The sequence below is a fragment of the Protopterus annectens genome, chromosome 11.part0 (assembly GCF_019279795.1).
Source record: "Protopterus annectens isolate FY-2018-M chromosome 11.part0, PAN1.0, whole genome shotgun sequence".
In the NCBI taxonomy this organism is placed as follows: Eukaryota; Metazoa; Chordata; order Ceratodontiformes; family Protopteridae; genus Protopterus; species Protopterus annectens.
Window position 1 is genome coordinate 283531859 of NC_056745.1, and position 26821 is coordinate 283558679.

At 38.6% G+C, this 26821-nt stretch overlaps 1 protein-coding gene across 1 annotated transcript in view; it reads right to left on the bottom strand.

Annotated features, from left to right (window-relative positions):
• The window catches only part of ARL1 (ADP ribosylation factor like GTPase 1), a 284363-nt gene that overhangs the window by 236326 nt on the left and 21216 nt on the right, over positions 1-26821 (bottom strand). The window contains exon 2 of the mRNA XM_044087773.1: positions 4277-4414. Within this exon, the coding sequence (XP_043943708.1) occupies positions 4277-4414 (138 nt within the window). The remainder of the gene's footprint in view (positions 1-4276; positions 4415-26821) is intronic.

Consider the following 26821-nt stretch of genomic DNA (forward strand, 5'->3'; position numbering starts at 1 on the left):
TCCACAGATACGTATCAAATGCTGGAGGTACAATGGAAAAAGAGTTAACTGGCAGCATGTTTTTTGGGAGGGAATGTAAGCAGATGGCAAATTTTAAAAATTTCTTAAAGTACTTTGTCAGAAATATTGAGGAAGCAAACAGTGGCAACAAAGGTTTTTTTTTTTTTTTTTTTTTTTTTTTTTTAAGGAAATGATTCTTTTTTTAAGGAAATTATTCTTTTAGACAGGATGTTGGATCCGATTTATTCATTTGTTTAAAGCCACTGACAGCCAGAAAAGCAATTACTGGAAAATGGAAATCAAAATATAACCAAAATGTAACTGAAGTACTGAATGTTCTAAACGAGATAAAAAAAAAAAAGAACTGTGGGACCTTTAGGAAAGGGAAAGAGCAAATTACATACAAATACTGGAATGTGTGGGAACAACACATGCAGAACAATGTTCAGGGGAGGACTGATGTTTAAGGAAAGACAGGAATTGAGTAATTTATATAATGCTGCAGTAAATGAGGACTGCTGAAAAGAAAGCACACCTTTACAATGCATGAAAAAATGTAAAGTGTTTAGTACCGTTTTCTTTTCTATTAATGTATGCATGTCATTGTTTAAAATGTGAAAATTTAAAGGGTGTTAAAGAACCTTTGTGTGTTCATATTTAGATGATCTAAAAGTAAATAAGCAGTGTGGCAAAACACAAAAGCAGTAGAAGTAATGGCGTGCAGAAATAAAAGCAATACCAACAGGAACCAGGACTGAGCCCGAAACTGGTTGACAGTAATAAGTTCACTAACCTGGTAAAGAATATAAATAAAATAAAAAAAATTCTCAGTCTCTTTATACATACTGGTAACAGTGCTATGTGTAGAGACCTCATTCTATTCAGGACATATTTCCTATGTGGTGCAATGAAGGACAAAACTGTGCATGTTCCTCAAAGAAACTAGCTGTAAAGAAATGCTACAACAGCATAGCAGAGTCTTGTGGAAAAGATGTGCTTGGTATGTATAATACCTGTTAATAATGACAAAATATTATATCTATTTACTGGAGCTTTTCTCCCCAGGTCTCTGATGAAAAAGGGCTTTGGCTCAGTCAGACATTCCCGGTCAACAAATGTAAAATAAAATAAATAAATAAATTAAGCATGACCTTTCATTACTTCCTGTAAGTCTGCATTTTCTTCCTCCTTGTGTTTTTTCATTCTTCAAAATCATGATGCTTATGACCAACCTAAAGACCCTACACAATCATATGTGTATGTATCTGTACATGGTGTGTGTCTACATATTTAGACCGAAAGATAGCTTGTTTGCAGTTGTCCTTGTTACCCGGATCATAACTGAAAATGGTTCTCAGCGGATAAAAAGTTAATTTGCATGGCTAATAGGAAACCTAAAATCAGAACGATAGCCATGAGTATCAAAAGAATGGTGTGTGTGTAAAGGCAAATACTTCTTGGTACTACTCATTAAAAAACACAAAACTGACTCTTGCAATACGTCAAGGTTCCGTAACAAATGAAAGCAGTACTCTGCAGAGGTGCAGCTTACACTTCATCGAGTGCCGGATGTCGCTGCATGACACACAACATGGTTCTAAATAACAGATATCATGATTTTGTTAAGTATGTCCATTCCATGAAACAGAACCTTTACTGCTACTCTGGTTTCCAGCATCACTGGTCCAGTATGCTAGGGGAATACTGTGAAACCACCTTTTGGGACAACAGCATTAAAACAGTACACGACAACTAAACTTATGGTCCTGGAAAATACCACCAATACTGGTACTCAAGGAACAGTATGAAATAAAAGGGTTATCTTCCCAAAAGTTTAAGACTCCAGATCAAATTTCAGCAGGATGTTGAAATGACACTGCCTACAGCACGCAAGTGAGCAATTCTGTTAAAAAGCTCAAATATAATGCGATTTTATGCTGCTTTCCAAAGACCAACAATTAATGCTTTAAAGTCATATAAGGAAGGACCGAAGGGCTTTAGTATGTATACCTCTAAGGGCAGAAGAAACAGGAGTACTAAGGATAATATTCTAATGTCTCAATAACATTAATAGGGTAAAACAGAGCCCCAAATCTTAAGTAGCTATTCATTGAGGACAGGTTGCAGCATGAGTTGGGTGGGAGGTAAAACAGAGAAAAATCTTTGATAGTATATCCACAAAGAAACGCTGCTGGATGCAATAAAAAAAAAAAATCTTCTCAGGACAAGCTGCCTACACAAGCACAATGGTGGAGTTGGAAAGCAAACAGGACAGGCCTGTCAGAACACTAGCAACAAGAAGTGAAGCAAAGATGAAACAACTACTCTCTGATCAATAATAAATTCAGCAAACTGGGAAAATCTACCAGATTACATCTGCCACAAGGTCTACATCATCACGACTGCAACAATGAGATGATGTGGCACAAAGACACCAAATGCACACCAGCAGCGAACTCTTGCTTTCTCAAGGTTATGGTCATAGAGGTGCTACACAACTGCTAATGCCTAGCATTTAAACAAGAATGAACCTGAACTGCCATTTGCTCCAAGGTAAGGGAGCTGAACACAAATTGATTGTACTCTTCACCAACTTGCTGTTTGTCCAGCCTCTAAAAAATTTTTAAAATGTCACTGTTGCTACATGACAGAATAAGAATCCATGTTCTGTGCAGTGAATCCCTTTTTGTCTGGAAAGTGAAGGCTACTTCAGAATAAAACTGTACTGGCAAAACAGGACCATCGACAAATGCAAAATGATCTTATATTAACTACCGCTAAAAGAAAATAGAATACGAAAACGTGACCTGTTACAGAACAGGCAATCTTTCTTTTAAGAAGGGAGTATCACTAAGGAGGGACTGAAACTAAGTGGCGTTATGAATTACAAATGATTATCCCTGTACATGACATGCCACAAGGCCAGAAAACAGAATTACCATAAAAGTATTAATAGGGAATTAAACATGATGAACACTATTTTGTTGAAAAACATCCCTCACCCCGATTTAAATGTACTCATGACTCAAGACATGTAATTTACGTGCCAATTGCCAGTGTCCTGCATTAATTATAGTGTCAGCAAATTGCAATTACATTGTTGTTAGCAAAGGTGCTAATTATGGTTCATTAGATAATCTACAGCATTTTAAATCAATTAAGCATTTGCCAGTCTGTTAACTTAACAGACTGGCAATATAACTTTGTCAAACTGTTAACTTGAAAATATTGGCAACTACTTACATTCTGATGGTTTAAATATTCTAATTAATACTATTTTGTGCCAGTCCTAACAATAATAATTACATCCTGCAAGAATTCTATACTTAATGCAGACCATCAGGAGGCACATGCTTTATGTTTCCACATTCTGAGGCGACTTTATAAGGCAATTTTTAACAATAATTATTTGAAAAAGCAACTTTGTTCAGAAGTAAGAAGTATGTTAAAACTCCTGTAGAAAAACAAAGCTTTACCTCAAACAGTTCTCATGAGCTTTAAGAGACTACCAAAAAAGGGAAACAAAAGTGCCATTAAAACAAAAGGTCCACAAGACTTTCCGAAAATGAATTCTCTGCTCAGGTGAAGAAAGTAAACTCTCAAAGCTAAATGATACACAATCTGTATATTCCTTAATCAGAAACCATCTCACCTGAGTACTAAGGCACGTTTACTAGTAAAAAGATAGTCTACAATTTTATAACACAGACAGATCCCTAAACTGGCTGAGAGATGCATTTGAAACAAAACAAAGGCCACATTCTGTTTCAGGGATAAAACACTACTAGCAGCAGCTTTCTCCCTTGTATTTTCCCTTCAAACAGAACTATTTAGAGGTATTTACTGCTGTATAAAACTGAAAAAAAAAGATCAGTGCAAACTAGGAGAACTAGAAGAAACGCTGCAATTTTTTAAGCTTTCTTGCTGGTTGTGGTATGCCACAGATTTCACAATTATATACTACTCAGTTTTGTTTTAAATTGATAGAAATGCTAAAGTCAGTATGGTTACTTATAGGCTTTTAAATGTGCATAACCTTATTTTGATGCTATATTCCCAGCCAGCACAGTGCTACATCAGACTGAAGAACAATGACAAAATCACTGACATACAAAATGGCAGGTCATGCTAAAAAAAAAAAAAAAAAAAAAAAAAAAACAATGAGGGTTGTGATACAGTTCAGATAAAGCTCCTATGCATTTCGATTGAACTGCAATAAAACCATTTCCAGTGAAGGCTCTTCTTAACAAATAAGTTCCAGCTACTTAAGACTTACTAGGAATGGTAGTAACTACTTCTCCAACTTGCAGTCTGTAGAGAATTGTTGTCTTTCCTGCTCCATCCAAGCCCAGAATCAATATCCTCATTTCACGTGTACCAAACAAACTGCTGAAAATGCTAGAGAAAAAGCCACCTGTTAAAGAAAATAAAGAAATAAATGTTTTTACTCATAAAATTAACTGAATTTGTACCGAAACACCCAATCCTAGGAGTAATTTTTTATTCAGTGTGAGCCATGACCTGCTTACTTAATGTTCACTTCCAAGATCAGCAAAGGGCAATGGATACAGTACATACAGAAAGCAACTACTCACTAGGGAAAATGGACAAAGTCACCAAGGAGGGGGTTGAGCCCTAAAGCTTGGAAATAATACATCTTAGTCAAGTATGCGTACACAGAAAAAGAGGAAAGACTTGCAACAATTCAATTAAAAATAAATTAAAATGTGCAGCTCAATCAACAGAAATAGCATATCAGCAGCTCTTGACACTGCTCTAACACAAAATAATGCACAGTTAACTGTAATGATAAATCAGTAAAAACTTTCAAAGGTGGCAACGCTTCACACTAAACTTAACTGCAATGCCCAAGCCTACCCATAAATAATGATGACTGGTACAGTGGTATGCAAGATAGAAAATTCACAGAATCACCTTCAGTCAATAATCAGGTAACGAGTAAGGAAAAACAAAATCAATTTTCAAAAGCTCCAGTACAATCTAAAAACGTATGTTCAGAAAGGCTGCAGGAAATAACCCTCCATGAGGGAAGGAGGGTACACAGAAAATATTGTAGTGGCAACTGCAACCCTGGAGTTACAATAATTACATCAGAGGCTGGAAGCACAACTTTGCCCCTGAATAATATTTGTGTGTGTGTGTGTGTGTCTATATAAACACACACATACACACATTTTACATTATATATATATATATATATATATATATATATATATATAAAGGGTCTGTATCAGCATATCGAACGTTAAATTAGCTGAATATGAAAAGGCCGACATATAAATCTCAAACGACAACATGGCCGAACATTGAAAACACAGAAACTAAAAATATCGAATTGCCATTAGTTGGCCAACTCCAGCTTCCTAAAGCACACAATAACGGAAAAAAAGTAAAGTATAATAAACCCATGTCGGCAGTGTGTCAAATAAACGTTAAAAACATAACCCAGATGTGTAGAACAGAATTCACGTAACCGAAATACAAAAAATAGTGTATTCTGAATAGCACGGCTGAAATGTCACCTCAATTCAAACCTTAAGTAGTAGAGCTATCATCCTAAGGAATTCACATGCGGAATACTCATTCCTATTAGCTAACACTGCCTGCATACGACGTTGCTTGTCAACACTCTTGCGTTTTTTAGGGGACAGTGGACAGCCAGACTGCAATTGTAGTCGCACTTCATTGATCCTGTTCTGTTCACGCACCAACACATTTATTATACCATGACCACCCCAAAACGTGCACGCTGATTGGCCAGCGTGCCCGTTGTAAATCGAGTTATACTAATGGAAAAAGGTCCGGTCGCCCGGACTTTTTTCCATTAGTATAACTCGTTTTTTTAAAACACTGTCTCACTATGTTAAATGGGTTTAACATAGTGAGACAGCTTTAAAATAAGCAACGGAGATCTCCATTGCTTATTTTAAAGCTGTCTCGCCATGTTAAACCCATTTAACATAGCGAGACAGTGTTTTAGCACGGAGAAAGCAAGATCTCCGTTGCTTTTGTTTTAGTGTTTCGCTATGTTAAATGAGTTTAACATACAGAGACAGTTTTAAAATAAGCAATGGACATCTCCGTTGCTTATTTTAAAACTGTCTCACTATGTTAAACTCATTTAACATAGCGAACACTGAAAAAGCAACGGAGATCTTGCTTTCTCCGTTGCTTTTGCCCACAGCTCTGATGTACTGCGCGCGGATGCCAGACATCTGCGGAAGGGCAGTAAACAGGCATTATACTATGCCATTATTTAAGAAAAGTAATAGTTTCTTTTCTTAAATAATGTCATGGTATAATAGCAATAACCCACTTCTCGGTGTGGGTAATGCTAAACTTACCCACGGTTGGCTTTGTTTGGTCCCGAGGGCGAAACCACGCCAACCGTGGGTAAATTTAGCATTACCCACACCCAGGCGTGGGTTATTGCTATAATACAGATGGTATATCTGAAATCCGCCATTGTCAAATTGACACATAGAACGCACATAAACTATGTGTTACTCACTGTATTTATTACCATCGTAGCAAGTACACAAAACATATACTGTTTTATATTATAATATGTCACTATTCCACTGGCACACATACTAACATTATACGTTGTATGGTTATATTATTTACCTACATATGTCTTATTTTGTTTCATGCACTTGCACGATCATGTAGTTGCATTTCACGTCATAAATGTAAGTTGGCCAACTATAAATTCGGTATTTTAACTCGAACATTTACACATTCGAACAAGTTGCCATTCAAGATTTCTGTGTTGGCCTTTTCGTATTCGGCTAATTAAAGTTCGATATGCTGATATAGATCCTATATTACATATGGTTTTACTTAAATTGGCTAAGGTCGACATTTGTTTAGCCGACAAAATTTGATTGACTAAACAGACTATCAGCATGTCTGCGAGACCACACAGTTCTCAGGGTAGGGAATTATACCCTTTCCCCAGAGACTGAGTAATCTCGGAGTTAATACATATAATTAGCAAGGTGTGTGATAGCGCAGCCACCACATGGGGGTTGCAGGGGGGGGGGGGGTTAACCACCAGCAAAAAAACAATGTTTTAATTTAATGTTTGTTGTAACATTTTGCATGCACCAAGACTGTCAACTGGCACATGTGTAGTAGCATGTTGGGGTCTGCAAAGTTGATCTTCCAGTGTTGACTTTGTAAATATTAAGATGAGCGTTTCAGCCAATATCAGTACACTATACATTTATTTAAGGACTATAACTATTTCTGACAAACTAATACAAACAGCGGCAGTTAGCAGCAACTAAACGCATCTAAACACAGAACATTACTGCAACTCTGCCGTATTTCTCAGCAACCTAACCACAACATTTTAGACAGAGTCTCACTAAGCAGGCTAACAGACTCAACCCCAGAACTTCAGAATAAAACTTGTAATCAGTCCTATAGCCTTTATCCTCTGCACTATATTACCAGGCATTACAAAAGTATGAATGTTATGAAACAACTGCACAACCTGTGACAAACTGCATCTGCTAGAACTGCTGCACAAGTTCTTTACTCTCCTACAGAAACAACTCTTCTTGACATAAGTAACTCTTCTTGACACAAGTTCAAAAAACACCCATCAACTATAACTATCTCCAAGTAGGGTCCACTATTTTATGGAGAAGTTTCTCACATCTGTAGGTCATGGCAGTATTTCAAGTGCTCATAACTAAAATGAGCTAAGCAGAGTACACCTAAAATACAGCATTTTTGCTTGCAAATCACACCCCCTTACATAAATATGCCAAAGCCAAGATCACATTTACTCAAAGAACATGGTAAATGATTTTCCATTTGACTATTTCTCCAGCTCAATGCAATCTGAATTAAAAGAAAATCAAGTATTATGCAGCATAAACCTTGCACGGGTGCTGTGAGGGATCCAACAGCAGCACCCCTTCAGAAAAATAAATTAATTAATTAATAATCAAACACAGGCAAAACAAACCCAACCCAAGCAAAAGAAGCAGAAACACAAACAAGTCATCATCATCTTCTTTCGGCTGTTCCCATTAGGGGTCGCCACAGCGGATCATCCGTTTCCATTTCTTCCTGTCCTCTGCATCATGCTCTTTCACACCAACCGCCTGCATGTCCTCTCTCACCACATCCATAAACCTCATCTTAGGCCTTCCTCTTTTCCTCTTACCTGGCAGCTCCATCCTTAACCGAGTTATATGCAAATGAATAGAAACATTCTTTGTGTGATATATTTGACTAAATAATGATTTTCTGTTGTTGTTAATTTTGAAGGTACTTCTGTCATCAAGCATTTCTTTATAAATTAGTCCTGCACATGGTGATATGCCCAGTACACAAATAATGAAAGACTAATCCAAACTGTGCATCTTGCCATCATATGTAATCTAGAGAGCATCCCTGCATTACCAGGCTATAACTCATACCACACTTTTCGGCCACCTAACCTGGACCAGAACACCAAAGGTGGAGATGTGTCCATATTCATTAAGGATATCCACACCTGCAGGCTAGTTGCGGAGAATAATGCATTCAAAGTTATCCAAGTGCAGCTAACTCTGAGCAAAACTGCAATCCAAATTGTAGCTTGCTACAGATCCCCCACCATGCCCCAGGATTCCCACTCCTCTTTTCTTGATATACTGGAAAATATTAGGGTTCAACTAAACACCCTAATAATGGGCGATTTCAACTACTCCACCATTAACTGTGAAAACTACTCATGTACCAACTCCTTCACTCAACACTTTCTGAATTCATAAATACCAATGCCCTGGCTCAACTTATCCACACCCCCACCAGGGGCAACAATATCCTAGACCTAGTCATTACCAACATGAGTGACCGGTCTTCCACACCTGAAGTCAACTCCTCATTGGTCGGATCCGACCATAAGCTAATCACCCTAGATATCCACATCCCGCCTCCACCCACCATTAAGGAAACCATGGTAAAAAATTTCTCCAAAGCCAACTTCATGCTTAAGACAGAAGTGGCGAATGTCATGACACCCATGCAGATGGGCAATACAGTTACGACTGATGAATCCTACACAACTGCACACTATAAGCACTTACACAAGTGCATGGATCGTGCTACCCGAAAAAGAACCAAGACGCTGGTTTCCAAAAAAAGGAAGACAATCTGGTGGTCTCCTACCATAACCAAACTCTACAACAGAAGGAAGAAACTGTTGCAAAAGAGAGTAAAATCTCATGAGTGGAGGAGCTCCCTGGTAGGCCTCAGTAAGAAGGTGAGATCCCTTATAAGATCCTCCAAAGCTAGCTACGAAAACAAAATTCACCACTGATTCTAATGGCAACCACATAGCATTCTATAGCTATGTCAAGAATCTCAATGGCAACACCCAGATCTGCTCTGAGTTACAGCACAACGGCACGAAAATTACAGAACCAACTGATATTGCCAACATCCTGGCAGATAGGGTCAGTGCTAACTTTACCCCCCTCTCACTCCCCAAAAGGATCCATATTTATACAGGAAGAATGCAGAGTCCCTGTAATCACATCTATGCAGATAAAAGCTGTACTCTCTAAAACCAAAAACACAGCATCCATGGGAACCAGACAACATCCCAGGCTGTGTTTTACACAAACTGGCTCCCCACCTAAGCACCATGTTCAATCATAGTCTCACGTCACGCTTTGTGCCCACGGAATGGCACACAGCAACAGTTATCCCACTCCACAAAGGGGGAGCCACCACTGATCCCAGGAACCATCGCCCTATTAGCCTGACAAGCCTGGTCTACAAGGCCATGGAACGTATCATCATGGAAGTCATAAACAAAAGAGATTGGTAACCTCCAAACTCTGGACCCCACCCAGTTCGGGTTTGTGAAAGACAGATCATCCTTCTGAACCTGATCGACTTCTTTGAGGCAGTCACCAAAGCCGCAGATGAGGGTAAGGTGGTTCACACAGCCTATCTTGACCTCACCAAGGCTTTCGACACCATCCCCCATTCTGCAATTATAACTAAACTCACTAAACTAGTTATAAATCCCTACATCACAAGATGGGTTGCCAACTGGCTCACTGACAGAACCCACACTGTAAAAGTTGCAGACTCCAAATCTGACTTCAAACCAGCAGGGTTCAGTCCTGGGACCTCTCCTGTTTGGTAGCTACTTCTCTGAAGTACAGGCTAATACAGAATGGACTCTGGCTAACGAAGTTCGCAGATGACTGCAAACATGAAGCCATAGTCGAGTCTCCAAATGATGTGGACATCCTACAGAAGGGCCTCTCCGAGACAGATGCCTGGTGTCAGAGGTATGGCCTCAAGCTCAATGCCAAAAAGTGCATTGTCATCCCCTTTGGTAAAAACTCTGTACCCATGAACTACCACACAAACGGCAGTCTACTAAAGGCCAAAAGTGGGATAAGAGACCTTAGGACCCAGGTGGACAGTGGTCTCTACTTTGATAATCATATCGCCACAGTAGTCAGGAAATCCTTCTATGTGGCATATCACAAAAGGGTTCTCATCCAGAAAAAAAAAAAAAAAAAAAAAAGAGGTCATTGTTCCCCTCTACTTGGCACTCAGACCCATTATAGAGTACAACGCCCCTTTTAGAATGTACCTCACAAGACATCTGCAGCAGCTGAAAGGTCACGGAAGTACCTCACAAAGAGGATTACTGGCCTCAAACAGTTGCCCTACACTGACAGTCTCAAAAAACTCCAGCTTTACTCTGTAGCATATCGCCTACTCGAGGAGATCTCTGCCTAACATATAAACGCTATGTTAAACCCAGAGCTGTTGAACATGCTACACCTAAAGAAATCCCAATCCCTCCGAGCTACACGCTCTAGGGACCTAAACCTTGTCACCACAATAAACAGAACATACTGGAAGGATAGATTCCTGTCCCAGAGACTTCCTATACTTTAAAACAAGCTACCCATCAAGCTACCCATCTATGTCAAGCAAATTTCCTCATTGGCACTCTTCAGGAAAAATTTTGATGAGTGCATGGAAAAAAGGAAATACACCCTGGGGATCACTTCTGTGGCTCTGCTCGACAGGGGCACAGGAAATTAGCTTTCTTGGGTGGCGTAAGCCAGGGAATCTTGTTGGATAGTCTTACTTAGGCCCTTGGGCCGATAGCCTAGTACCTACCCAAGTACCTATAAAAAAACTTATTCAGACTGCAGCATCATGGCAACTGTGAGTAGCCTGAATTACAACATTTAATGTTATTTACATCTGCAAATCATCACTCTCTGTCCAAGCTCAAGGAAACTCTTCCATGTAAATTGCAATCTTGGAATGTCTGTCTTGCAGGCACAGGAAGAAAGTTGCATACTCCCGTACACTGCTTTGTAAACAATTATAAGTAAAAAAAACAAACACAAAATATTCCAAAAGCTGAATAAATGTGTATTAAATATGTTGTGTGGGTTTCACTACATGTGCAACCCAATATCAGACAGGGTCTTATGAAAATGAATAAAACATCTATCGGAGTTGTTGCCTATATAAAGGCAGCATCAAAAACTCTGAGGTTTCCACAGCTTAAGCAGTTCTATTATCAATCCACAATACAGGTTTACTGCTACATTCAATAAGATACTAGCAAAGAACAGTAAAGCTGTCAGTGTGATTGACATGGCATTACTTCTCCAAACACCTCCATCTGATGACAGTATAGTAGTCCTCCACAGAAGTTAGATAAGCTTATATTTGTGAAAGTAAACTCAAACAGTAACGCAATTTGCCAGAGCAAAATAAGAAGTAAAGCAACAGGTTTCACTCTTTATGTATTTAGAAACTGTAGCTAATTTGTTTACCTAGAATTTAACAATGCCTGTAATAATAATGCATTTTCATGTAGAGTATGATTTATAATTAACACATGTAAGCAGGAATATGACAGACAATATAATTTTTCAGTCTTCAGAGTTTATCAACCACAGGTCTAGTGTAATATAACACTTTCAATGTACTGGTGAATTACTACCTTAATTTCTACTTTCTAACTGCCTCACACTAGCATTTTAGTGACCACAAGTCTTTAAATCACCAATCCTGCAGTCTGGCTCCTGTGCAAACCAGCAACTGCTATTAACCAATGCTCATTTAACACATGCAAGAAACACGGACACAGGCAGAGCTGCGCAGGAAGCAAAGACAAGAAAAACAACCAAGAAAAGAGACAAAAGTATTTAGATAACCTTAAAGTAACATAGCTGTCTATACTCTTGTTTACAAAACTGCTGCAAAATGTCAAGAGAAAAGCAGCATTATCTAATTCAGTTCTGAAAATGCAATATTGTGTCAAATTCCTTGTTTGGCACTTATTAAACCCAAGTGGAATATGGTGGAATATGGTTAAATGAACTATCTGGCCCAGGCTGAATTTACTGTCACATATCCAACTGTCAAGGTCTGCTTTAAATGAAACTATGGTTATTACTGCATTATATAGAACAAAACATTATTCCAAAGACGGAGAGGTGCTGAGTGACAAGTCTGACTACTCAGTGTGTCTTACTTGTTGGGAATATCCAAGTCTCATGTGCGGCATTCTTTCATAAGCAGCTTGACCACAGAAAGAGATGAAAGAGGGGGACCCATGGGCAACAAGACGCACTTTGACAGAAGCATAAGACAAAAACAACTCTAAGTAGCTCAGACAAATATTTGAAAACCAGTGCGGTCAAATCCCTTTCGGGACCTCTGTTATTGGCCAAGTATCATCTAGAAAACTTCTTCCACTTGTAAATGCTTGATTTTCTAGTTGCAAGTTTTCTAACCTCCTTAAATACCAGCTGCACATTCTCGTGGAAATAAATGCCTAAAAATTATCAAAATAGACCCATACATGATGACAGCTGCAATTGCTCTAAGAAGGGGTGTACCATTCACCCCAATTCTGTGTTAGCAGATCCAGTCTGTGAGGATGCTTGTCTTAATAGCCCTTGGCAAATTCAATTAAAAGGAGAACCAACTTTGCCTGGGCCAAAAGGGGGTTTACCACAATGATCTTTGGCAATTATTTCTAAATCTTTACTAGTACCCTGGAAATCACTGGAAAGGGTGGAAACACATACAGGAACATTCCTGACCATGGGAATGACAGACCGTCTGTCTTCCAAGCATGAATGCAAGGATGTCAAACAGAATTTTTTCAGTTGTCTATTTTAAAAGGAGGTGAACAGATATGGATCAAGTCCTGGAAGACCTCTACTTGGAGCTTCCACTTGTGAGGGTTTGCTTAGGATCTGATTGGTCTGTCTACCACTGTGTTTTGCAATGATGGAATGTACGAGGCCCGCTTGGTCAAGTTCCACATCACAGCAATGCTGTCTGTGACCACTAGAAGAGGAACTAGAGTATATATGCGGTGAAGAACTTTTAAGGCATGAATCACTATCAACATCTCTTTTATGTTTATGTACTGCTGAGTATCTTTAGGATCCCACAAGCCTTGCACTTGAACTCCCATGACACTGCTCTCCACGCACAATTTGAAGAATCCATACAGACAGATGGGACGGGGTTCTGAAGACAAAAGGGAAGTCATGGATTCAGAATCAGTTGCCTCCACCACTGCAGTTCCTGTTTCACAAACCCCAGATACCAGCACCTACAACTACAAGGGGTGAAGATGCTAGGTTGAACAATTCTTAAAGTATCACTGAATTTTTCTCACATGTAGTCTGGCTGGCAGTATCATGAGGATAATGGATGCCACAAGGCCTAAAATTTCAAGGAACTTTCTATCAGAGGCCACATCTAGAAGAGAAAAATCCAGAAATTCAACAAAATGCCTTGATAATCATACCTTTATCTTCTAGCAGGAAGGCCATTATTTTTACTGCGTCTATCCAACATCCCAGAAAAACAATTCTTTGAGGATGTGAAGAACATACCTTTCAACCTCTTAAACACAAGAAATCTGGACAAATTCAAAAATAATGGTGGGACAAAGGCCCAACCCCCCCCCCAAAAAAATAGAAAAACTTTTTTAAAATATTGCTCTTATAAAACTTGGAAAGTTTATAGAATAACAGATTTTGCATTATTGTGTGTTTTCTGAATGGTACAAAGTCTGAAACTTAAATGTCTGTCATTTTCCGACTTCAATTCAAAATGATTTGCCAGAAAAACAAAATATTTATGAGACTAGACCAAAAATATAAAGGAAAATCTGGAGAGTTGAGAGGTATGAGTGAAGAAGAACTTTTGAAGGTTCAATTTGAAGCCTAGGTGGGGGCAGAGGGATGCAACCTTGTCCAAGGACTCCAAGGACCTGGATACAGAATTTACACAAACTAACAAGTCACCTAAATAAAGAAAAAAAATGGATTCCTAAAGTTTTTCAATAGGCACCTACTGAGGCCACACACTTTGCAAACATTTGAGGTGAGGCAGACAGCCCAAAAGGTAATGCAGAAAACGGATAATGTAATCCAGACACAGCAAATCTCAATTTTTTTCTAAAATTGGTAGCTATAGGAATATGAATAAAGTCAAAACGAACAATCAAGAAAAATAACCAGCAACCGCAGAAACGAAAAAGGTAGCGTAGCTTGAACAGCAGCCTCCAACTTCCACTCACGAAATAAAGGTGCAATAAATGTTGAAAAGCGTATGTGGGATCAATGATGTAGCGTAGCTTCCTCTCACGAAAAACACTCCAACACACAGTTAATGCCCAAAGATAAAAAACGAAATTCAATATGCACTGCCACAATCCAAAACGCTAATCAGATAAGTGAACAAACACATCTTCCAATGTGTAAAAACGTATTCTTTTATTGGAACATGAGAAATAGCAGCAAATAACACTAGTTTAGCGCTTTCATCTGCACCATCGCAGACTTCCTCAGAACTAGTGTATTCCATCATTGCCAATTATTTTAAAACACATTTTGGCGCCAACATTTGAATCTTTCTTAAAGAGACAGACATTGAAACCATCCATCACAACCATAACACACATATATGCCTAATAAGCTGTAGTTAAATATCATTGTTTTCAACTGTAGGTTATTATATGTATGAAATAAACTGTATATCTAAACATTTTCTGTATATAAAAAAGTTTTTTGTATGTAAAAATTTTTGAGTGTATAAAAATTATACTATAACATACACATTCTAAATAATCTATACAATCTAAAAGTACTAATTAATGTAAACATAACTAAAAATGATTGTTAAAGTGCTAAGAATCCAGAATCAAAAAAGGTTTGATACTGATAAAATCATTAATACCTGGACTTCTTGTAGAGTCAGTGAGGATCTGCCACTTGCTCTCCTTGCAGGCTAATCTAGTTTTCCAATCACCCCCATGCGGTGTTTCTTTTTCCTCATCTATAATAAAAAATAAAAATATATGTTCTTCCCCACATTCTTTGATATGTCTGTATAGTGCATTCTTACAATCCTTTTTTTGAATTCTATAGTAATGTTCGTAAATACGCTTTTTTAGCTCCCTTTCTGTTTTGCCTATATAATAGGCCGAACATATTTTACATAGAGCTAAATAAACTATATGTTTAGTGCAACAATTGCCACCTATACTTCTTATCAATGTGTGGTTAATATCATCTAATGTAATTTTACTATTGGTATTAATAAACTTGCATTGATTGCATCTTCCACACTTCCTGGTGAAAATTTTGTCCTTCTTGTTGTCCCCCTTCCTAGACTTTGTACTTTCCAACAACCTTTTTATATTGGGACCAGTCTTATAGACAATTCTAGGTTTTTCTCCTAAGATCTTCTTATTAGAATCTATAACAGTAATAATATCCCAATATTTATTAAGAATGTCCTTTATTCTTACACTATGAGGGGTATATGTGAGAACACAAACTCTACTCATATGCCCATTCTCCGGATGTGTGATTTTATTGATCTCCCTTGTGTGACCCAATAAAGGTTTGTATTTAAACCCCCATTGGGTTTTCACATATTCAATGGTTTCATTAATCATACCAATGGGGTATCCTCTATTCCCAAACAATTGTGTAAGAAGCTCCATTTCCACTTCCATTAATTCTTTAGTAGATGACATCCTAGCACATCGAATACATTGTCCTTTAATAATGTTTTTAAATATATGTGGTGGATGTTCACTACCAAAATACAAATAATCATTAGAAAATGTACTTTTACGATGTACCTTGGAGGTGAATCCCCCATTGGTTAAACCAATGTAAATATCTAAATATGCTATACCTTGATTACTAATATTGTGAGTGAACTTGAGAAATTGGGTGGTGCCATTAATGTATTCGATAAAATCTGTAATTTTCTCTTTGGGACCGTTCCACAATATAAAAATATCGTCCAAAAATCTCACATAAAAGGAGATATGAGTAGAAAATTCACAAGTAGTAATAAATTCATTTTCCCAATCGGACATGACCAAGTTTGCAAAAATGGGGGCACAAGAAGCCCCCATAGCAACCCCCTTGCTTTGTCTGAAGAATTCTCCTTCAAAGGTGAGGTAATTGTGGTCCAAAACCAAACCCATCATATCTATGATTAAGTTGATTTTGTCCCAAGACATTTGCGAAAATTTCCTTAAACTGTTCCCAAACCTCTCGAGCCCTTCATCTTTAGGTATACTCGAGAACAAGTCACATACGTCGATGGTAATTAATGTACAATGTTCAGTCCATATTTCAGGGGTAAGCTTGGCCAGAAAATCCCATGAATCCTTTATAATAAAAGGTACATTTTGATAGATGTGTTTGGTCCATCTGTCGATGGTAACTCCGATGTTATAAGTCTTAGATCTTGAACCCGATATGATAGGTCTGAATGGGGGCTTAGTCAGGGATTTGTGTATTTTGGGTATCCCTACTATACGAGCCATAACCGGGTGATCCACCTTAAGAAACTTGTATATATCTTCAGTAATGCGATGGTCTATAAAATATTCTTCCAAAATCAAATCAATTCTTCTAAAACCTATATTGATTTGATTGATGGACACCATTTCGTAATTCCCTGATTGATGTAAAATGTTGTGTATCTCAGCTTTATAAGCCATGTTGGAATATATCACTGCCCCCCCACCTTTATCGGGTTTCATGATTCTCACTTCTTTGTTGTGCATAATTTCGTTCAAAACAGCTCTTTCTTGCTTGGTAATATTGTCATCCAATGAATCTTTGTTAGCTCGATGCTCTCTAACAATATCTTTGTTCAAATAATAAATATCTTTACATACCATTTTATCAAAAACATTCACCTGAGTGTTACTATTGGGAACAAAAGTGCTTTTTCTCTTTAATTCTGTGGACACGTATGTACTGCTACCTTCCTTGTTACCATCAAATAATAATGCAAGATTAAGCCTCCTACTGAATAATTTGATTTCTTTAATGTGGTCAACTAAATTGAATTTGTTGGATGGTACGAATTTCATACCTTTACTTAAAAGTGAGCACAATTCATCCTGAATGGCTAAATCTGTATAATTAAAAACCTTAAAACCTTGGAAGTTTCTGATGTGAGGCATATCCTCCCCTATCGTTGTTTGTAATGTCTGTTCAGCTCTATTCAAGGTGACGTCCTGATTTGCAATGAACTCTTCCTTACTAGGAACAGTGCAAACTGTATTGCCCTCAGGTATCAAGGTTAATCGTGATTGTATTTCCTGTGGCTCTGAATATGTGTTTTGCCAAAATTCTGATGATATCTTCCTCCCTGAAAATTCTCCTGTCTATTCATCTCCCTCCTACCTTTGTAATATGTATGTCTTTCTTCTGATCTAATCTTCCTGTCTTGTGGCCAAACATAAGCTTTAAATGTTTTGTATAACTCAATGTCACGTTCTAACTTTTTATTTTTTCTCCGATAAATGTTTTCTGCCGTAGTGTCCGCCATGTGAAATTGTTTATGGTATAGCTCACTCCATTGCTCAAATAGAGGGTTACATAAAATCATTTCATTTACATTTTCCACTTCTACAAGGAGAATTTTCAGGGAGGAAGATATCATCAGAATTACGGCAAAACACATATTCAGAGCCACAGGAAATACAATCATGATTAACCTTGATACCGGAGGGCAATACAGTTTGCACTGTTCCTAGTAAGGAAGAGTTCATTGCAAATCAGGACGTCACCTTGAATAGAGCTGAACAGACATTACAAACAACGATAGGGGAGGATATGCCTCACATCAGAAACTTCCAAGGTTTTAAGGTTTTTAATTATACAGATTTAGCCATTCAGGATGAATTGTGCTCACTTTTAAGTAAAGGTATGAAATTCGTACCATCCAACAAATTCAATTTAGTTGACCACATTAAAGAAATCAAATTATTCAGTAGGAGGCTTAATCTTGCATTATTATTTGATGGTAACAAGGAAGGTAGCAGTACATACGTGTCCACAGAATTAAAGAGAAAAAGCACTTTTGTTCCCAATAGTAACACTCAGGTGAATGTTTTTGATAAAATGGTATGTAAAGATATTTATTATTTGAACAAAGATATTGTTAGAGAGCATCGAGCTAACAAAGATTCATTGGATGACAATATTACCAAGCAAGAAAGAGCTGTTTTGAACGAAATTATGCACAACAAAGAAGTGAGAATCATGAAACCCGATAAAGGTGGGGGGGCAGTGATATATTCCAACATGGCTTATAAAGCTGAGATACACAACATTTTACATCAATCAGGGAATTACGAAATGGTGTCCATCAATCAAATCAATATAGGTTTTAGAAGAATTGATTTGATTTTGAAAGAATATTTTATAGACCATCGCATTACTGAAGATATATACAAGTTTCTTAAGGTGGATCACCCGGTTATGGCTCGTATAGTAGGGATACCCAAAATACACAAATCCCTGACTAAGCCCCCATTCAGACCTATCATATCGGGTTCAAGATCTAAGACTTATAACATCGGAGTTACCATCGACAGATGGACCAAACACATCTATCAAAATGTACCTTTTATTATAAAGGATTCATGGGATTTTTTGGCCAAGCTTACACCTGAAATATGGACTGAACATTGTACATTAATTACCATCGATGTATGTGACTTGTTCTAGTATACCTAAAGATGAAGGGCTCGAGAGGTTTGGGAACAGTTTAAGGAAATTTTCGCAAATGTCTTGGGACAAAATCAACTTAATCATAGATATGATGGGTTTGGTTTTGGACCACAATTACCTCACCTTTGAAGGAGAATTCTTCAGACAAAGCAGGGGTTGCTATGGGGGCTTCTTGTGCCCCCATTTTCGCAAACTTGGTCATGTCCGATTGGGAAAATGAATTTATTACTACTTGTGAATTTTCTACTCATATCTCCTTTTATGTGAGATTTTTGGACGATATTTTTATATTGTGGAACGGTCCCAAAGAGAAAATTACAGATTTTATCGAATACATTAATGGCACCACCCAATTTCTCAAGTTCACTCACAATATTAGTAATCAAGGTATAGCATATTTAGATATTTACATTGGTTTAACCAATGGGGGATTCACCTCCAAGGTACATCGTAAAAGTACATTTTCTAATGATTATTTGTATTTTGGTAGTGAACATCCACCACATATATTTAAAAACATTATTAAAGGACAATGTATTCGATGTGCTAGGATGTCATCTACTAAAGAATTAATGGAAGTGGAAATGGAGCTTCTTACACAATTGTTTGGGAATAGAGGATACCCCATTGGTATGATTAATGAAACCATTGAATATGTGAAAACCCAATGGGGGTTTAAATACAAACCTTTATTGGGTCACACAAGGGAGATCAATAAAATCACACATCCGGAGAATGGGCATATGAGTAGAGTTTGTGTTCTCACATATACCCCTCATAGTGTAAGAATAAAGGACATTCTTAATAAATATTGGGATATTATTACTGTTATAGATTCTAATAAGAAGATCTTAGGAGAAAAACCTAGAATTGTCTATAAGACTGGTCCCAATATAAAAAGGTTGTTGGAAAGTACAAAGTCTAGGAAGGGGACAACAAGAAGGACAAAATTTTCACCAGGAAGTGTGGAAGATGCAATCAATGCAAGTTTATTAATACCAATAGTAAAATTACATTAGATGATATTAACCACACATTGATAAGAAGTATAGGTGGCAATTGTTGCACTAAACATATAGTTTATTTAGCTCTATGTAAAATATGTTCGGCCTATTATATAGGCAAAACAGAAAGGGAGCTAAAAAGCGTATTCTGAACATTACTAGAGAATTCAAAAAGGATTGTAAGAATGCACTATACAGACATATCAAAGAATGTGGGAAGAACATATATTTTATTTTTATTATAGATGAGGAAAAAGAAACACCGCATGGGGTGATTGGAAAACTAGATTAGCCTGCAAGGAGAGCAAGTGGCAGATCCTCACTGACTCTACAAGAAGTCCAGGTATTAATGATTTTATCAGTATCAAACCTTTTTTGATTCTGGATTCTTAGCACTTTAACAATCATTTTTAGTTATGTTTACATTAATTAGTACTTTTAGATTGTATAGATTATTTAGAATGTGTATGTTATAGTATAATTTTTATACACTCAAAAATTTTTACATACAAAAAACTTTTTTATATACAGAAAATGTTTAGATATACAGTTTATTTCATACATATAATAACCTACAGTTGAAAACAATGATATTTAACTACAGCTTATTAGGCATATATGTGTGTTATGTGATGGATGGTTTCAATGTCTGTCTCTTTAAGAAAGATTCAAATGTTGGCGCCAAAATGTGTTTTAAAATAATTGGCAATGATGGAATACACTAGTTCTGAGGAAGTCTACGATGGTGCAGATGAAAGCGCTAAACTAGTGTTATTTGCTGCTATTTCTCATGTTCCAATAAAAGAATACGTTTTTACACATTGGAAGATGTGTTTGTTCACTTATCTGATTAGCGTTTTGGATTGTGGCAGTGCATATTGAATTTCGTTTTTTATCTTTGGGCATTAACTGTGTGTTGGAGTGTTTTTCGTGAGAGGAAGCTACGCTACACCATTGATCCCACATACGCTTTTCAACATTTATTGCACCTTTATTTCGTGAGTGGAAGTTGGAGGCTGCTGTTCAAGCTACGCTACCTTTTTCGTTTCTGCGGTTGCTAGCTATAGGAATATGATAAGTGTCCCTGAGATCTAGAGTAATTATGAAACAGTGGTCTGGAAAGAATGCTAGGACAGACTGTAAAGTGAGCATTTAGAATGTTGGAACTTTTACAAAGCTGTTTAGAAAGGCAAATCTAGGGCCTCCATAATTGCTCCTTTTTGGCACCAAAAATATTTTGAAGCAAAATCCTTTTCCTTTGTCTACTGCACACACTGGTTCTAGGACACCTGCTTCTACTATGTGATGCAGTATTGGGAGAAACGTCTGTCTGGTCTGGTGGATGTGGGGGGAATAACGCTGGAAGGGACAAGATTTTCTATCCACTGCCTAAGTCTGTCCTTTCTGAATTACTCTCAGATCCAACTTGTCTGAAACTATTTGTGGCCAGGCTGCAAGGTTGAGAGAGAGCCAGGAAAAGGAAGAAGAGAAGGAAGTGCAGGGGTGTAGAAGCACTCTATGACTTGGCAGAGTCATTCCTTTGAAGGGGGTTGATTCTTTTTCAGAAAGGAACCTCTCTTGTTTGGTTACAAAGAATTATCCCCCTGCCATTTCCTTTCGGATCACTGACTTTTGTTTGGCTGGGATTTTTGTTTGTTCTTCTCATAGAAGGAAGACACATAGTTTGAGGAAAATTGGATGCATGAAATATCCTCGTGAGTCCATACATTAATCTGCTTGCATCATCCCACTGTTTGAGAATCTGTGTAATGGAGGGCCCAAAGTCAGAACTTAAAGGTGCAATCAAAACTTCTGATTATATAACCAAGCAAAACGCTTCAATACAACAAAAGCAGCAGCATTTCTCATGACTGTATCTGCACCTCCAAGCACACTTCACAAAGCACATTTCAAAACCGGAGTCAAATTAGAAACAATTTAATTCATATAAAGACTTTTGCTCTGCAGGTAAGGATACAGCAAAATCATCTAAACTGTACATAACACTTTTAAACTAAAATTTCCACATAATCTTGATAATTTAACATTCTAAAAGCTAGATTACTAGAAAGAGACATCCCTTTTCCCTGAATATCTAACCACTTTAGTTCATAGATTAGTACTAAGCTAACTGCCCTTGCGAGCCATTGTAAGCCTAGCCAATTATCCCTTGTGAGACTCAAACCCTGCACCTTATGTTTGTAAGGCAAACACCTTAATCATTAGGCCACCCTCCCTAAAACTAATTCTAGTGGTGAGAATCAAACCTTGTACCTTGTGGTTGAAAGGCATATATCTTAACCACTGCACTACTCGGCCTTCCTTTAGTTCGTTAAAAGGGGGCGTTGAAACGGATGAAGCAAAGGATGTTTTATATGAGAAGGCAGCTGGGAAGACCACAACTGTGTCAGCAGTCCTAGGAGGACAGAAACATATATCCAAGGAGATTATATATTTTCTCTGAGCCCTTTTAGGAACTACTGGAAAAGATACTGGTATGCTGCAGGCAGCTTTATATACATGTTGAACGGCTGGTAAGAGAGAAAAAACAGTCACAGAATTGGGCATCTCATCCTCTATATCATCATATACCCTACCTAACTCAGGAGTAGTTCCCGACTGCTCCCAAACAAAAGCATCACTAAATCTAGCAATCAAAGGAAGAGTAAATGCTTGGACTTAAGCTCGGGTTCACCTTCAGAAGAATCAACATGACTGGACTCTTTCAACTAAGAAAACACCATTCTCCTCATCAGATTCTTCATTCTCTGAAACAGAAATGTCTCTAGCCAAACCAGCAACAGAGCCAAGTAAAGGAACACAACCATCACAATTAGTTGTCTGCAGAACACCCTTAGCCAAGAAAACCACTTCAATCTTATTATAAACCGCTATAAATCGGATTATCAGTTCTATGTTGAAGCTTCTGTTTCTTTTTCTTATGAACTGCTAGATGAAAAGAGAATAATAAAATGAGAGGCAGAGGATCCACATATGGGACTTAACTTAGCAGCAAGACAGAAAAATCAGAACTGGATCCTGTAAAGGTTCTGTAAAACTGTCGTAAATGTACTGTACCTTTTCCTATGTATATGTGAAAATTGCAAAGTGAACATTTTTGCCATAAAATCAAATACTTTTTCAAAAGAGACCACAATAAATAATTTCAAAACTTTTCCCACCTTTAATGTGACCGATAACCTGTACAATTCAATTGAAAAACAAATCTGATGGGGAGAAAAAAATAAAAAATGTACAATAAGCTGGTTGCATAAGTGTGCTGAAGCACCTTTTGGTTTAATTACAGCATTCAGTCTTCTTGGGTAGGAGTCTGTCAGCACAGCACATCTTGACTTGGCAATATTTGCCCACTCTTCCTTGCAAAAGTGCTCCAAATCTGTAAGACTGCGAGGGCATCTCTTGTGCACAGCCCTCTTCAGGTCACCCCACAGATTTTCTATTGGATTTAGGTCTGGGATCTGGCTGGGCCATTCCAAAACTTTAATTTTCTTCTGGTGAAGCCATTCTTTTGTTGATCTGGATGTATGTTTGGGGTCACTGTCATGTTGAAAGGCGAAATTCCTCTTCATCTTCAGCTTTCTAGCAGACACCTGAAGGTTTTGGGAAAACTACTCATGTACCAATACACTTGCCCAACGTTTCCTGGAATTCATTAATTCCAATGCCCTGGACCAGCTCGTTCTTACCCCCACTAGAGGTAGCAATATCCTTGACCTGGTCATTAATAACATGGATGACCATTGCTGTACACCAGTAGTCAACTCCTCCCTGGTTAGATCCGACCACAAACTAGTCACCTTGGAAATCCCCCCCCCCCCCCCCGCAAAGGTAACCATCATGAAAAACTTCTCCAAGGCTAACTTTGGGCTCCTAAAAAACAGAGGTGGCTAACTTCATGGCACCCATGCAAATGGAGATCAGTTGCATGACCGCCAAATCATATACCAATGCACTGTACCAAACATGTACACAAATGCATGGATCTCGCCATACCCAACAGAACCAAGACGCTCTCCTCCAAAAACAAGGAAGCCAATCTGGTGGTCCCTTGTCATAAACAAACTTTACAACAGGAGGAGGAAACTGATGCGGAATAAGGTGAAGTCCCAAGACGGGGAAAACTCCCTTATCAGCCTCAACAAAAAGTTGAGATCCCTCATCAAATCCTCTAAAGCTAGCTATGAAAACAGAATTGCATCAGATAGCAAAGACAACCACAAGGCCTTCTATAGTTACTTAAAGAATCTCAATGACAATACCCAGATTTGCTCTGAGCTACTGCACAATGGTGTCTCCTATACCGAGCCAACAGATATTGCCAATAGACCGACTGACAGATTTAGTGCCAACTTTACCCCCCCCCCCCCAAGGGACCAGTCACAATAGCAGCAGATTGCCAAGCTCCCAGTATTACTGCTGCACAGGTTAAAACGGCACTGTCCAAGGCCAAGAATACAGCTTCTATGGGACCTGACAATATCCCTGGCTGTGTTCTACATGAAATACAGAGTGAACTGGCACCTCACCTGTGTGCCTTGTTCAATCGCAGTCTCCCCTCAGGCTTTGTCCCTACCAAACGGTGCACTGCTACAGTCATCCCTCTCCACAAAGGAGGAGCGACTACAGACCCTGGGAACCATCGCTCCATTAGCCTGACGAGTCTGATATGCAAAGCTATGGAACGCATCATCATGGACCTAATAAACAAGGATATAGGGAATCTCCAAACTCTGGATCCCACACAGTTTGGTTTTGTGAATGGTAGATCATGCCAGCTCAACTTGGTCCACTTCTTTGAGTCAGTCACCAGAGCTGTGGATAAAGGAAAGGTGGTTCATATAGCTTACCTTGATCTGGCCAAGGCCTTTGATACCATTCCCCACTCAAGAATCATAGAAAAACTCACTAAGCTAGGCATCAGCCCCTATATCACTAGGTGGGTTGCAAACTGGGTCACAGGTACACCCACACTGTGAAAGTAGCTGACTCTAAGTCAGACTGCCGACCAGTCACAAGTGGAGTCGCACAGGGTTTGGTCCTGTGTCCTCTCCTGTTTGGTATCTACTTCTCTGAAGTCCAGGCCAACACGAAGGGACTCTGGCTGACAAAGTTCACAGACGATTGCAAGTTGGGAGCTATTATTAACTCCCCAAGTGATGTTGACATTCTACAGAAAGGCCTCACTGAGACCAACGACTGGTGTCAGAACCATGACCTTAAGCTCAAGGCCAAAAAATGTGTCGTCATCCTCTGAGAAAAACCCGGTTCCCATGAAATACCACATCGATGGTAGTCCGCTGAACACAGACGATGTTATAAGAGATCTGGGAACACAGGTTGACAGCAACCTCTCTTTTGACCACCACATTGCCACTGTGGTCAGAAAGTCTTTCTATGTGGCACATCTCATTACTAAGGGTTTTGCATCCAGGAAGAAAGAGGTCATGGTCTCGCTCTACTCTTCCATCATTAGGCCAATCATTGAGTACAATGCCTCATTTGGCATGCACCTCACTAAACACCTGCAACAACTGGAGAGGCTGCAAAAGTACCTCACAAAGAGGATCCTAGGCCTTAAACATTTGTCCTATATGGACAGACTAAAATAACTCCAACTATTCTCTGTCTCATACTGCCTACTTAGAGGCGATCTTTGCTTGACTTACAAAGCCATGTCTGACCCAGCTCTGTTAGAAATGTTACATCTAAAGAAATCCCAATCCCTCCACACCACACGGTCCACCTCAACCTCATTATCACAATCAACAGAACATGCTGGAGGGACAGGTTCATAACCCAGAGACTGCCAATGCTATGGAATTGACCTCCCATACATGTCAAGCACAGCACCTCACTGGCCCTCTTCAAGAGAAATCCTGAGTGGATGGGAAATAGAAAATTCACCCCAAGGATCACTCCAGTGGCTTTACTCGACAGAGGCACTAGGAACGAAAGTCGGGTGGGACGATGTCAGGGTAATCCTATGGGCTAGGATTGTAAAGGCCCCAGGGCCATTAGCCTAGTACACACCTATGAACCTAAAAGTGACTGGTATTTGGAACTGTTCATAATTCCCTCCACCTTGACTAAAGCCCCAGTTCCAGCTGAAGAAAAACAACCCCAAAGCATAATACTGTCACCACCATGCTTCACCTTGGGGATGGTGCTCTTTTGGTGATGCAAAGTGTTGTTTTTGCAACAAACATACCTTCTGGAATTGTGGCCAAAAAGTTCAGCCTTGGTCTCACCAGACCATAACACATTTTCCCACTTGCTTTTAGGAGAGGATGTATTTTGCAAATTTTAGCTGGGCCTGGATGTTCTTCTGTGTAAGAAAAGGCTTCTGTCTTGCAACCCTACCCCATAGTCCAGACATATGGAGAATACAAGAGACTGTTGTCACATCTAGTACACAAAGTACTTGTCAGAAATTATTGCAGCTCCTTTAGTGTTGCTGTAAGTTTCTTGGCAGTCTCCCTGACCAATTTTCATCTTGTCATCAATTTTGGAGGGACATCCAGTTCTTTGCAACATCACTGTTCCATATTTTCTCCATTTTTTGATGACTGCCTTCACTGTGTTCCATGGTATATCCAATGCTGTGGAAATTTTTTTGTACCCTTCTCCTGACTTGATACCTTTCAGCAATGAGATCCCTTTAATTGATGGCAGGTGCGCACCCAAAAAGACTGAATGTTG